We start from the raw sequence: 14,184 nt of genomic DNA on the forward strand, positions 1-14,184 counted from the left end.
GGGATCGAGTCCCGCATCGGGCTCCCTGCTCAGCAGTGAGTCTGCTTCTCCCTCGGACCCTCCCCCATCTCATGCTCTCTCTATCTCATTCTCTCTCTCAAATAAATAAATAAAATCTAAAAAAAAAGCTTTTAAAAAAAAGAAGTCACTTTTCCAAGGCTTCTGAATACCATTTACAAAAAGGAATAAGGAAAACTCCATTTCCACAAGTCCTAGAGTTCCAAGGTCACATTTCTCCCTTTCAGAACGCTTTCTCTATAAAGGCAAAGACTAATTTTCACAGGACAGTGGGCTCAGTGGCAGCTAATGTTTGTCTTGACCCCATTCACCCCTGCACAGCTACAGCCTCAGGGGCAACTCTCTCTGCCCAGCACGTCGTGGACTATCTATGGGGGCTCAAGGGAGTGCTGGAGAGATCCCGCTCTCCCACTTTACCATCCTTTCACTGGAGGTCCACACTGGAGACTATAGTGAAGCCTAGACCAAAACCCCAAACTTGGGCTCTCTAGCTCCCTTCAGGGATTCCCAGGTGGCCCCTTCCCACAGATCTCACACTTTGGGCTCTGTCCCAGGCCACCAAGCCCTCCTTCATCATCCTGATGCCCCCATCTCAAACCTACGCATGGTGGAAGAAGGTGTTTTCCTATCAACCCCAAGTCTGGGTTTCTGCTGGATCACAATGGACAAATATGTGCCCAGTCCAAAGTTAAATTAAATTCCCTATTTGATTAGCCAACAGATCAAATCCTTTTGCAAATAAGGTGACCGCACAGAGTGGGGCAAAATGCTGGGTGTCTCAGCTTAGCCTCTTTTGGCTTTGTGAGGGCTTTGCAGCTACCCTACAAACTAGAATCTTGCTAGATCTGAGAAGCTTAATTCTTGCTATGACACCACCCTATTATACTTGGAGATTTCCATCAACACGCAGGAAGAATTTGCCAACCTGTGTAGAAATGTGGATACATATCCTGCTTTCTTGGTTCTTGAGACAAACTTGGAACCAACTGCAACTTTGGGAAGACAGGAAAGTAAGGGCTCTGTGTCCCTGAGCAGTATTTCTGCCTCCAGAGCCAATGTCCAGGAAAGCCCCTTTATCTATGTTTTCTCCATTTTCCATACATATATTTCATATATATGTGAATATTTATCTTGTTCTCTTGTTTCAAGTGTAACACCTCCCTCGCATCTCAACAACTAAGCTACTAATTTACATATGTGTATGTATATGCATCATATATATACACCTCATCTGATAAGATACACATCTTGAAGATGTACATATACCTTTTAAATACTTTGCACAGCATAGCCTCTATTTCTTTCAATTTGCCTCTTTCCATTTCTTTGTTTGGCTCTGTCGTTCAGCTTATAGGATTTTCTTTGTGCCAGTAATCCTTGGATGTCTGTTCATACAAAAGAGTAAGTTCTAAAAACCTAATCGAAAGTTACGAGTGAATGGTGGGACTCGTGCACCATGAGCTTCACCGTAGGGTAGTCTAACTGGGCTTTTTAATTGAGAGGACTTCAATTTCAGTGCCTTTTAAGTCCTTCCTTTTATTCTGGCCAGATTCCCCAGAGGGAACACTTCCATTTCCTGCCTGGCTGCCAGCATTTGGAGAGCAAAGTAGGAGAATAGGACTGAAAACAAAAAGAATAAATGTGCGCTCATTTATTCTTCTTGTTTTCAGTTAGGGAAGCCCAAGACTCAGTGGGATCTGAAGGTCTCCCCAGGGCACACGTGATCTATTTACCTTTTTTTTTTTTTTTTTTTGCTAGGTTTGGGGAGGAACAACTACCTAGCTGTATAGAGAAAGAAATTTCTAAGACTACTTCTTAAACAGGCTTTCAGCTAATCCTTTTGATTTTTCTTCCCCTCCTTTACCACACTTCCAGAAGTAACATGCATTGCCAATTCCTGAGACTTTTAAGGATTCTGTGGTGTAGAACAGGTTGTTTGTCAGTTTCTAGTATAAAGATTTGGTTTTCTAGAGTCTGCTAAGTCATCTGTCTTTGGTTATCAGCTTCCAAAATTTTGTCGTGTTGTCTTCTTTCATATTCTCCCCATTCTTATGCTTTTATGCCTTTAAAAAATATCTTAGTATTGCTTTAAAGGAATTCGTGTGCATGTGTTTAATCCACAGTCTTTACCCAAGGTAACATTTCAAAGCAGCATGCTTACGATGGTGGCAAAGGATTAGGTCAGAAATACAATGTAGCAGTAACAGCCTTTGGGTTATGATGAACCACAAAATGAATATGAATCCAGCAAATGATACTGTGGAACTCACAGTTAAAATGAAACTAGAGAGTAGTTATTTGAATATATGAAAGGAAATTACTCTCCTAATATTTTCTGCCCCTTAGGAGAGAACTGTATCTAATTTTGGTTTCCATGTTTCAGACATATTATGGAAAAGCCCTGGAATAGTGAAGCCAAAAAGTGATTTACAAAACAGATGACCAAACCTATGAGTAAAAGTTTTTTAACCTGAAGTCTAAGAGATAACAATAGTATCAAGTAGACGACTGATTTCCCAAGGGAAATACTCAATGACTGCTTTCTGTTGCCATCATAGAGTAACAAAAGAAAATAAGTTGAAGCTGTACCAAGAAAATGGGCAATTTAACATTTGAATGGGCGTTAGGAGAAAACGATGAGTTTCCTTATTTGGAAATATTTACAAATTCTGTCTGTGAAATAGAAGGTAGACCTGGGCCCAATGACGTCTGAATGCCCCTTCATTCTCCATATAATATAGTTTATCAACACATTAATGTTAATGTCTGCATTACGTTGATGAGCCCATTCTCTAAGGAAGGCAAGCCACTGGTCTTATTTGTTAGAGTGACTGTTCTAGGTTTGCATTGGCGGATAGAATATGTGTGTTTGGTTTTTGTAAGCTCCTATCTGAACTCTTCAATTTCCTGCCTCATTAGAAAGCATAGTCAAAACGGTTTGATTGACCAAAGATCCCTGAAAACAGAGAAAAGGCAATTAAGAATACAGATCTTTACAATTTATTTAGAGGCTCAAAAACATATTATTTTAAATTATAGAGCATTAGAGTAAGGTTCAGAAGAAGTAATTATCCTTTTGCTAAATGAGTATTTTGAGTATATCTTGAAGCTAGATAATTTATAGCTAGAAGTAATTATCTAAAAGAATTCTGTTTTACTAAAAATATTAAAAACCACCTAAAGCAAATACTTATAAATTCAATTTGTACATTAAAGAGAAAAAAATTAGTACTGTAAATATTTGTGTTTAGACACTGAAGGTATTCAAAGAGATATATCTCAAATTAATAAAAATTATACTGGGGCTCCTGCATGGCTCAGCATCCAACTCTCGGTTTCAACTCAGGCTGTGATCTCATGGGTCGTGAGATCGAGCCCTGACTGGGGCTCTACGCTCAGCGGGGAGTCTGCTTGGAGATTCTCTCTCCCTCTCCCTCTGCTCCCCTCCCCCCTTGCACAGGCGCTCTCGCGCGTGCTCTCTTTCTCCCAAATAAATTAATTAATTTAAAAAAAGAGAAAAATTGTAATGAAATATATATCTCTTTTAAGTGCAAAACAAATAATATGCAGAGTTTTGAATTGAATTTCATATTTGCTTGTAAAACACCCAGTTTACAATTTCATATAATAAAGAGATATCTACATTCAATAAAATGATTTGCAAAACTATAACTATATACTAATTACAAACTTGTTTTATCTATTTAGTTATTGGAAACAAATGTATGAACATCAACCAAACTTATCCCAGGTGGATAGTCAGGTAATAAGTTTTGTCCGAAGACCCATAATTTAATGTCACTCAGGGATGATTCATCAGATCCTCATTGGTCTTCTCCCATCTCTGTCAATCAGTCTGCATCCAGAGATTCACATCCTGTGAATGTTGTGATGCTTCCATTCTGCTTGCTTTATAATTTGAGAAAAGGAGTGTACAGTGATTGCTCCTTTGATAATTATACCTAGTAGTCCATGTTTGTTAGGACTTTTCCCTTAATAATTCTATTTGAAAATAAATTTGTTTTACTTTCTCAAGCAGCACAAGGTCCTACATTTTTTAAACAAAATTTTTTATCAAAAGCCTATTGAAAAATAGGTTTTACTAGGGGATAATTTGCTCTTTATAAGAAGTTTGTAAAACACACATATCTGCTTAAATGAAATGTGCCCTTACAGTTCAGCTGAATGAGCTAAACTGAGTAAAGAGGCTAGAGAAAATTGGAGTAACTCTTCACAAGGTCTTTATGATTTGGCCTTTGTTTTTTTCTAATTGGCAGCTATAGTTTCCAGAATGTTGCTGTCGTTTGGTTTTACCTACAAAGTAAACACTAATTTAAAATTCAGTAAGAAAATTTTCTGGAAGATTTGTCTGCACCAAACCCATGCTGAATTCTTTACATTAAAGATTCATTTTTTTCTTACACATTGGATGTATCCTTGAAAAATTGGGTGTAAATTAGTTTTACAAATGAAATCATTTGAATTTGCTTTTTGAAGAAAATATGTGAAAAGAAAAAAAAAAGGGACACCTGAGTGGCTCAGTCGGTTAAGGGTCTGCCTTCGGCTCAGATCATGATCCCTGGGTCCTGGGATCGAGTCCAGCATCGGGCTCCTTGCTCAGTGGGGAGCCTGCTTCACCCTCTGCCTGCCGCTCCCCCTGCTTGTGTTCCCTTTCTCACTGTCTCTCTCTCCCTCTCTCTCTCTCTGACAAATAAATAAATAAAATCTTTAAAAAAGGAAAAAAAGTAAAGAAGAGAAAAGTAGAGAAAAGAAAAGAGAAAAAAGAAAAGAAAAGAAAAGAAGAGAAAAGAAAAGAAAAAGGATGCAGTGAATATCTTTTGTCATGCTAAGGGTATGCCCTGCTCCTCAATAATATTGAGGGTGTATAATAAGATTTAAAAAAAAAAAAAAACAAAGTTTGGGGCACTTGGGTGGCTCAGTCAGTTAAATTGTTGCCTTTGGCTCAAGTCATGATCCCAGGGTCCTGGGATTGAGTCCCACACTCGGCTCCCTGCTCCTTGCTTGGTGGGGAGCCTGCTTCTCCCTCTCCTTCTGCCGCTCCCCCTACTTGTGCTCTCTCTCTGTCTGTCAAATAAATAAATAAAATCTTAAATAAATAAATAAAGCAAAATTCAGTTGTTGACAAAGTACAATATTTTCCCAGTATAAAAATTAAGCAGTAAAATCATAGTGAATATGGAACCAATGACCATTTTTTTCAATAAAAAAATCTATTAATAATGCAGTTTTATTCAAGGATATAAAGTGTCACGTACTCTATGAGTTATCTATTGTGGCATAAGAAAATACCTCAAAACTTTAGTAGCTTAAAACAACAAACATTTATTATCTCACATTTTCTGTAGGTCAGGTACTTGATGGGTTGCTTAATTTTGTGTTTCTGGCTCAGAGTGTACAACGAAGTTCCAGTTAGGATGTCAGCCAGGGCTGCAGTCATCCAAAGGCTGGACTGGGGCCAGAAGATCCATTTCTAAGTTCACACATGTGGATGTTGACAGTGGCCTCAGTTCATCCCCATGTGGGCCTCTCTATGGGACTTCTTAAATGTCCTTACTACACAACAGCTGGCTTTCCCCAGAGTGAGCAATCCAAGAGAGAGAGCAGCCAGGAAGCCACGGCACCTTTTCTTAGTTTCCCTATTTGCACACTGTCAATTCTGCATTTCTTCTATTCATTTGAAATGAAAAGTAACTCCAGCCCACACTCAAGGATAGGGGAATTAGGCTTCACCTAACAATTCCATTTGGAAGAGAATGTCAAGGACTTTGTAAACATATTTTAAATGACCACACACATTTACAACATTGCTGGAAAGTGGCTTAAATTTATTATTAAAACCATCTTTTAATAGAAACCCAAAATTCTCTCCATAAGTCATTACCAGGGCTTAATTAGATTTCAGGCTAGTGTTCTGTCCAATAGACTTGCCGCATCTCTGAAGCACCGAAAATTTTCAGACCCTCTGATTAGCACAGGTGGTCTGCATTTATATTCAGACAACTTTATACAATCCATTTTGTTTGACCAATCAATAAGACAACTCTCTCAGCAGTCAGGCCAGCTAATAAATAAATAAATAAATGTGCTTAAATTGAAAACCAAATAGGGGGGTGCCTGGGTGGTTCGGTTGGTTGGGCGTCTGCCTTCAGGGTCCTGGGATTGGGGTCCCATGTCGGGTCCCTTGCTTGGCAGGGAGCCTGCTTCTCCCTCTGCCCCTCCCCCTGCTTGTGCTCTCTCTCTCTCTCTCTCTCTCTCTCTCAAATAAATGAAATCTTAAAAAAAATCATTTAAAAAAAAAGAAAACCAAGTAGGGTCTTTTTGTTGAATTTCATGTAAAAAATTTTGAAAAATGTTGATGAAAAACTATTTCTGTTACATGATATACTCTTTTTTCTTCCATAAATGAAGAGAGGATGGCCGTGTTCCTATCACAGCTCAAGCTGCCAGCAGCAATGTTGGCTGCTCAAGCTCATGGGAGGCCTGGTCCACCAGGAAAGGATGGATTACCTGGGCCACCAGGAGACCCTGGACCCCAAGGTAAATCTCCAAGTATAATATTTGTTTAGAACATGCTAATCACAGTTAAAGCAAATATATATGTACATACATATATATGTGTATATATGTACACATACATATATATAATGATTAATACAGAGTATCTTATTCATATTTGACATTCTATAAGTTGATTTTTAACTATTACGACTTCAAGCTTAAAACTGGCTAATAATTACATGCTACTCTAAATGTATTTTAATAATATTTGTTATAAGAATAACTGCAACAATAATGGCTTATATGTCATTACTTTGTGGGAATCAGGGTTGTTTATGCCTCCCTACTGATGTAATTTGACAACAAGAATCATCTTAGTATCTTGAAGAAGCTGAGGAGTCTTAAGAGATGCCACTACAGTAGTGATTTAGGTCCAAGTAAAATTTTGAGAAATTTTAGAATCCTTCCCATATGGTTTCAAAAATTTTTAAAGCAAAACTTTACTTAAATTGGCAAAAAATTATTGTTCCACTGATGACAACTTGACAGAAGATGTGATTTTGAGCATAGCTTGACTAAAGTAAGCCAGCAAGGTCATTTTCTAGAAATCTGGTTAGCAATCAGCAGAGAAACCAAATAGACCCTGGTTTAGAGGACTCACAACTCTGACAAGGAAATATTAAATCCAGTAAATACATAGCATGAAAGATAAAACCAGAGCAACTCCTTTTGATGTGGTAACATTGAGGAGCTCAAGGGTCCTCCTTGAAATAATCAAAAGTTTGTATAAAGGAAAAGACAGAGAGTGAACATCAAAATTGCAAGAGAATACCTCTATGCAGAGAATTATTTTTCTTTCACAAGTTCACTGTCCTTCCTACAAGCCTGGTTTTCCATAGGAAGTACCCAAGTGACTGACAGGCCCTTCCTTCTCTGAAAGAACAACTATCTCCAATCACAGGGTCTGTTAAAGTCTTACCCTTTAGTCACAGCTGACAAGGCTTTCGGTTTAGTTAGCATGATGTAGAACAACAGAAACATCATTCTAGTTCACCTAAACCAAACAGTATATTCTACCTTTCCCTGAGATCATAGAGAAGTTTGGCTGATAGTTGGAAGAAAATGTGTAGAAACGGGTATAGCCTTCTGTGTGTACATGGTTGTGTAGAAGGTAGTTAATTATTATCTTCCACTAGTTGAGTCTGTTCTGAAATCAGAGTCTATGAATCTGAAACAAAGAGATTGCAGGCTCATCTAAAGATGGATGATGCCTCAAACTACGTGAAGGATAAGAACTGTTAACACCAATAGCAGAAAAAAATATGGACTGAAGCTTCAAATAGCTGTTCAGAGAGGACAAGAACAGTGGGGAAATCAGGATTATCAAGGAAAATAGTTCTAGAACTGGAGTCACCTGTCCATACAAACTCCGGGCTCCAGACTCCCTCCCCATGTAGGGAAGGCCCATCTGGAAGGCTCTCAGTCAGAGGCAATGCCAAGACAGCCATATTAGTGAAGCTTTTGGTAAAAGACTATTCACCACTCAATTTATCTTCGGTTTTGTGAAAGATTTCTGTGGGATTTATCTATTTGCTTAAGAAATCTTCCAGACTACTTCTACTCCTGATAAGACTTTTTAACTCAATTCTTGAATTGGAAAGACTTCCTTATATGATTTCCAACTTTTTAAAAACCAGTATTTGGTAAAATTGACAAAGCTTGTGCTTGCTCTGGCAGCATGACATATGCTAAAATTGACAAAACTTTAGTCCCGCCATGGAGTTTCTAACAGATGTATCTTTGACTCCAACTCAGTTAGCTGTCTCTTCAACTTTCATATGATAGCTCCTTTCTAGTATTTGTTAAATTTGCCAGAAAGGCCGTGGAAAAATAAAAACCTACATAAAATGGGGTCCATTTTTAAGGAATATTTGCCTGTAGTCACGCTATGCTGGTAAAGCCACCAAGCAATCTTGTACAAAAGAAAATAAGAGGCTGCTATTTGATTTTTGGTGCCTCTCCAAGAGTTCACAAGTAATTGAAGGGTTTGTCTGTGGTAGAGAAATAGACAGGATGTGTTCAGAAGATAAAGTTATGCATATAGGCTCCAAGTTTTGCTCTGCCTGACTTAAAAGTTTTCTCCAAAAGGAAAGAAACAAAATGCATATAAAACTGTTACCCTAGTGTCCATTGCAGACGTCAGATGCTGTTGGCTGAATTAGTCCTCTTCGTGACACAGCATGATTGAGTTTGAGAAAAGATTGAAGTGAGAAAAGCAGCACAGAAAGGGAAAGAAAGTGTGGGCACCGAGCCTGGCGCAGCATGTCCTGCCCACTCATGGATTCTGTTTGATGGTGGCTCTTCTGAAATTTCTAAGAGACTTTTTTTCCAGTGTTTATTAGGAAAGAAATCCACTTTCATTTAAAAAGTGGTTTGTATTGAAATGTGTACTATAGAAGGAGTCCTTTATTATCTTATTATCTTAAGAGCAGGACAGAAATTTAAAGGAGTCTCATAAGTTTCCGGTGCAATCCTGAGAAGCAGGAGACCTGCAGAGAGTGATGAGAACATTGATACGAGATTAATATCAGCGCTCAATCCTAGTTGAGAAAGGGAGGTACTGCTCCTACCAAGATTCTGACAATGAAAACTTGGATCGTCTTTCAGTGGCCTTGTCTTCATTTGATGAAAATAGAAACCACTGTGATTCTGAGTTGAGCCACTTCATTTGCATTTTCCCTGAAGTCCCAAAGGGGGTGATCGTTGACATCTTTTTTAAATTCAAAAGCATTTCTAGACAACTTTATATTTTAACCATCCCGTGGGTTTCTGGCTATTGCCTTCCCTCCACAGTGAGAGAACTTTCCTTGGTGTTCATTCCCACCTCGGATCTGCAGCGTAGGTTCTGATGGCTTGTGTGGCGGGGGTGAGCAGAAAGGTGCCACACTAGGATCAAAGAAGCCCAGTGGCATGATGCAGCTGGGTTTCCATATATACACGAGCGAGGCGGATCTTCCCATCAGCCCTGATCCTCTTGGATGAGTTTTATGAGAAAGAACTTTATTTAAAATTTTTCCAAACACAACTGATTCTCCACCTCTGAAAATTCTGAAGAGCATATGCTACCCTTGAAAGCCCTGTTTCAGAAAGAACCCCGCCCACAGAGTAGATGTGGAATTAGTAGTGGAAGACAGATCCAGTCATTCCATGTGTCCTCCACCCATTTTGAAAGGACATTATTGGGAATGGTGGTTCCTACTTTTGAACTCTTAAAGTTCGGCTGTTATTGGTTTATAATGAAGAAAGCCTTCTGTTCTTTGTAAGCCAGTGCCCCATAGGGTAGTTCATGTGACTGATACGGATCTGACCTGGCACACTGGTTGGTGGTAAGGGCCTTAGGAAACAGGAGGCATGTGTGTCCACCATGACTGAGGCGCATGGCAGCCCGTCAGTGGGCTGGGCCACAGGAGGCTAAACAACTTGTGACGTGTGCCGCAGGCCCCACTCCCCCAAGCAAGAACCGTCCCTCCCCAAGTGCTGGAAACCCTCCTTTCATGGCCACTTTGTCCAGTATGCAGATAGATGCACTGAATTGCAGTTTGAAAGTAAATCCCTGGGGTCAAAACAGAAATCTGTCTACACTGTCTACAGAAAGTACATCCAGTCTGCCATCTAAAACACTCCAACAAGCACCAAGTTTCTTTAATGACTAGGACATTACTAGTCAGATGCTATAGATTAGGACATCACTGTGGTTTTCTTTCCCCACCTAAGCTACAGGATATCAAACTGTCACCCTGCATCCTTATAGGCCATAGAAATACATGTCCATTGATGGGTAGACCTGCCTTTTATTCTATTCCAAATTTCAAGACAGGCCTACCTTACCCAAAGGGGTGAAAAGCTTAATTCTAGAAAATGGGAAAGCTCTTACTGATTTTATTAGCATTCTTATCTGAAGTTTTGTTGTGAAACAATTATAAAATAAGACCCTATGGCTTTATGGCAGCCTTCCTAAGGAATTAGCTTGAGGCCTTATTAGGAAAATTGAGAGTAAAATCTTTCATGTGCTTGTACAATTCAACAGCAATAGTAGGTAGTTATTAACCTAATGAACTGAGAGCTTTGTACAAATAAATCATTATATTTGACAGGAGAAATGTAAATGTTACCCTATTCTGCAAATATGCCAATTACTGTTTCTTGTTTTGTGATACCATATGCACTGAAATCCACATGGAATAATAAATTTTTGCATTATATTAAAATCTGAGAACTGAATTTGGGTATATAAGTTTTAGCAGATACCGTCTCCATTTGGAATTGTGTTACAGTCTTGTTAATCCACTTGATAATCGAAAGTTCATACACCTTTTGCTTTTTTTCTTTCTTCCTCATTTTTTAGCCTATGATCTCAAGCACTTACTGAGATAGCTTGAGGGTCAACTTTATAATTTTTCATAATCGTTGGACCTGGGTTGAACTATCAAATATACCTCATGTAACACATGTTATTTTACTGCAGAAATGTTTAAATAATGGAATTGGAAGGATGCTTTCAAATGACCCTAAATATAAGCATTTTTCCTTGTTCACACAAGTTAAATGAAAGTCACTTACGTAAAAGAAATTCTGGTAATATTTTGAATTTGAATATGTATCAATTTCTGATATCCATGCCACATGTTTAAACCACTATTGTCTCTAAAATCTAAGATTATATTGAATATCTGTAACAGTCTTCAAGTATAAATGTGTGAAAATTTCTCCCTGGATATACTTCCAATATGCACCTCAAAATATATTTCTTGAATGTATATGCTTTTTTCCCACTATTTTCCTATTTATGATCAGGTCACAACTCTAAACTAAAAAAATAATGGTGTGGTGATCCCATTGCTGATATTATTTTAATTATAAGATATGTATTATATGGTCAAGTAAAAATGAAGATTGGCAACCGCAAAACTGATGTCTGATTCTCAACAATAATGGGAAATCATTTTTTTTACATTCTGCTCATAGAAAACATTAAAATTTCTTCTCTTATCATGTTCTGCAGTAATAACACACCTTTACAGAAAGGCACAACTAAGTCAGGACCTACTTCTCCTACTGAGATGCTCTCCTGATTATCTCTGTTGGGTGTTTGCATGTTTCTGCATCACTGCTTTGTTCATTCTGTACAAGGAGTAGTCTTTAAGCTGCTGTCTAAATATGAAAAGTTGGAAATTAAACTCTATTTACCATCACCATGAAACTCTTAGAGCCACAAAACCTTTTTATCAAACAGAATCTTACATGGATGCCAATAGATAAAACACAGATCAAAAGTGTTATATGCTTTATATTTTTTATTTGCAATTTTATCTCTTTTAAGTATCATTGACACACAATGTTACATTAGTTTCAGGTGTACAACATAGTGATTAACAAGTCTATGCATTATGCTGTGCTCACCACGAGTGTAGCTCCCATCTGTGACCATACAACACTATTACAATATCACCGACTATACTCACTATGCTGTACCTTTTATTCCCTTGATTTATTCATTCCATAGCAGGAAGCCTGTATCTCCCACTCCCCTTCACCCATTTTCCCCATTCCACCATCCCCTCTAGCAACCATCAGTTGGCTCTCGGTATTTGTAGGTCTGATTCTGCTTTTGTTTGTTCATTTATTCACTTGTTTTGTTTTTTAGATTCTACATATAAGTGAAGTCATATGGTATATTTCTTTTTGCTTTTTTAAAAGCAGAGATAAGGGCTCCCAGAGGCAAAAACTACTCTGCACTTGTCTAACTCAGGTGACAACAAGCATATGCAAGAATAAGAATGATTTTATCTTAAAATATATACAGATCTTAGACCTAATTCATTTTGGCTAAAGGATCTTAAATTGATGAAGTGAGCTTAGATGAATCCCTCAACCTCCTTGCTTTTTAGCATTGTTGAAGCACCTCGTCCTTTGGAGTTACGAACTGCCATGTTAAACCATGGCCTTGCTGGTTTAACTTTCCTTGGAAGGGATGTAATGTTGATGTAGTCAGTGATTTGAACAAAGACCTGATTTGTCCTCTCCTGACTTCTGAGATGGATGGCTTTCCATATACTCACACTCTTGCTGTCATTTATTAAAATCATGAATTTTTGTTCCTTTCATTCCCTTTAATTCTTGGACTAAGGTCCAGATTCTTGTCATATCATCTTGTCCTCATACTAAGCAGAACTCTAGCAGTATACTTCTTACATTGAGCCTGTATCTAGCGTCCAGTCAGAATTCCAACTGGAGAGGGTTCACGCACCTTGTCATAGCTCTTTGAAAGATGATATGAATGATTGATTTGAGTTACTTAGGTATCATTTTTCAGGGTCAAAAAATCTCACTATCAGTTTGACTAGTTGGAACTTTTATGGTAGCTGCATATTTCTAAGATCCTCATTGCATATTGACCCTAATCTGATATGTAAGCCTAATGTGATTATAATGCAAAACAGATAGCTACTGTGCTGTTTATGTTAAGTGAAGGAATAACATAAAATACATAGTATGGATTAAGAACATGATTGTTGCCCGTGCTCTGTTGCCACAGAACACTCTTACTTCTTGTGTCTCTCTTTTTATGTACCCCTCATTTAGGCTACCGAGGACAGAAGGGAGAAAGAGGGGAGCCTGGAATTGGGCTTCCAGGGAGTCCGGGTCTCCCTGGGACTTCAGGTAATAGTGATATTATCTTCACAACACAAGCAAGCCTCTAAAAACAGGAACTGCATCTTCTCGCCTGTGGCCCTTATGTGTTGCTACAGGTGAAGTTGAATGACCCATGTTGGTTGGAGTGAGGGAGGAAGAGCCATATGTGATCTGCATTCTGATGGGGGTCTTTTATTTCATTAGCTCCGGGTTTGCCAGGCTCACCAGGTGCCCCAGGTCCCCAGGGCCCCCCAGGACCTAGTGGAAGATGTAATCCAGAAGATTGCCTCTATCCCGTGTCTCATGCCCGTCAGCGGACAGGTGGGAAATAAACACACCTGGGGAAGACTTGACATTGAGCTACCTTAATACTCTCAAACCCTCATGATATATGGGTGGCTTTTTTTTTTGGTTTTTGTTTTTGGTAGGCCAGACATTAAAAGCAACAATTGGAATCCTATTCCTATAGTAATTGGGATAGCAGTATTTTCAGCTTTTCCCAAATTCATTCCTTATGTTTTGCTTCACCATTACTATGATTTTTATTCAGGATCTTCTATGAACTAAGCAAGCAGATCTTGTCATTAGTTCTTCTTCAAGATGAAATTACATCTTATGATTTAGTAGGCTGATGGTGATGTACATTTTCTAGACTTATCAACTTGTATTTGGCCTTTGATTTCTGAATTTTAAAGTTCCAGACTTCAAGTTTTCTTGGAGTTTAAATTTACCATCATTGCTAAAAATTTCAACTTTTTTGACATAGTGCATTGCTCCTGCTCAATGTTTTTTGATGACTTTTATAGCTGAAGATTTCTTATACCATCCTATGTCCATCCTGCTTATGCAGAGAAATAGATAGGCAATAATAGCTTCACTTCATAACTCATTTTGGAAAAAAAAAAACCCAGGAGGCTATTTTATCAGGGAGCCCAAAACCCACCATAGCCAACA

The 14,184-nt window shown here is 38.4% G+C and overlaps 1 protein-coding gene across 1 annotated transcript in view; it reads left to right on the forward strand.

Moving 5' to 3' along the window:
* Positions 1–13,983, forward strand: part of COL19A1 (collagen type XIX alpha 1 chain) — a 321,531-nt gene extending 307,548 nt beyond the window's left edge. Inside the window, exons 50-52 of the mRNA XM_073905265.1 lie at positions 6,448–6,576; positions 13,180–13,257; positions 13,435–13,983. Coding sequence (XP_073761366.1) covers positions 6,448–6,576; positions 13,180–13,257; positions 13,435–13,562 — 335 coding nt within the window. The 3' untranslated portion in view covers positions 13,563–13,983. The remainder of the gene's footprint in view (positions 1–6,447; positions 6,577–13,179; positions 13,258–13,434) is intronic.
* Positions 13,984–14,184: the final 201 nt, after the last annotated feature.

The sequence above is a fragment of the Callorhinus ursinus genome, unplaced genomic scaffold (genome assembly GCF_003265705.2).
Source record: "Callorhinus ursinus isolate GAN/ISIS: 27379988/994484 unplaced genomic scaffold, GSC_fseal_2.0 scaffold22, whole genome shotgun sequence".
NCBI classification, from domain to species: Eukaryota; Metazoa; Chordata; class Mammalia; order Carnivora; family Otariidae; genus Callorhinus; species Callorhinus ursinus.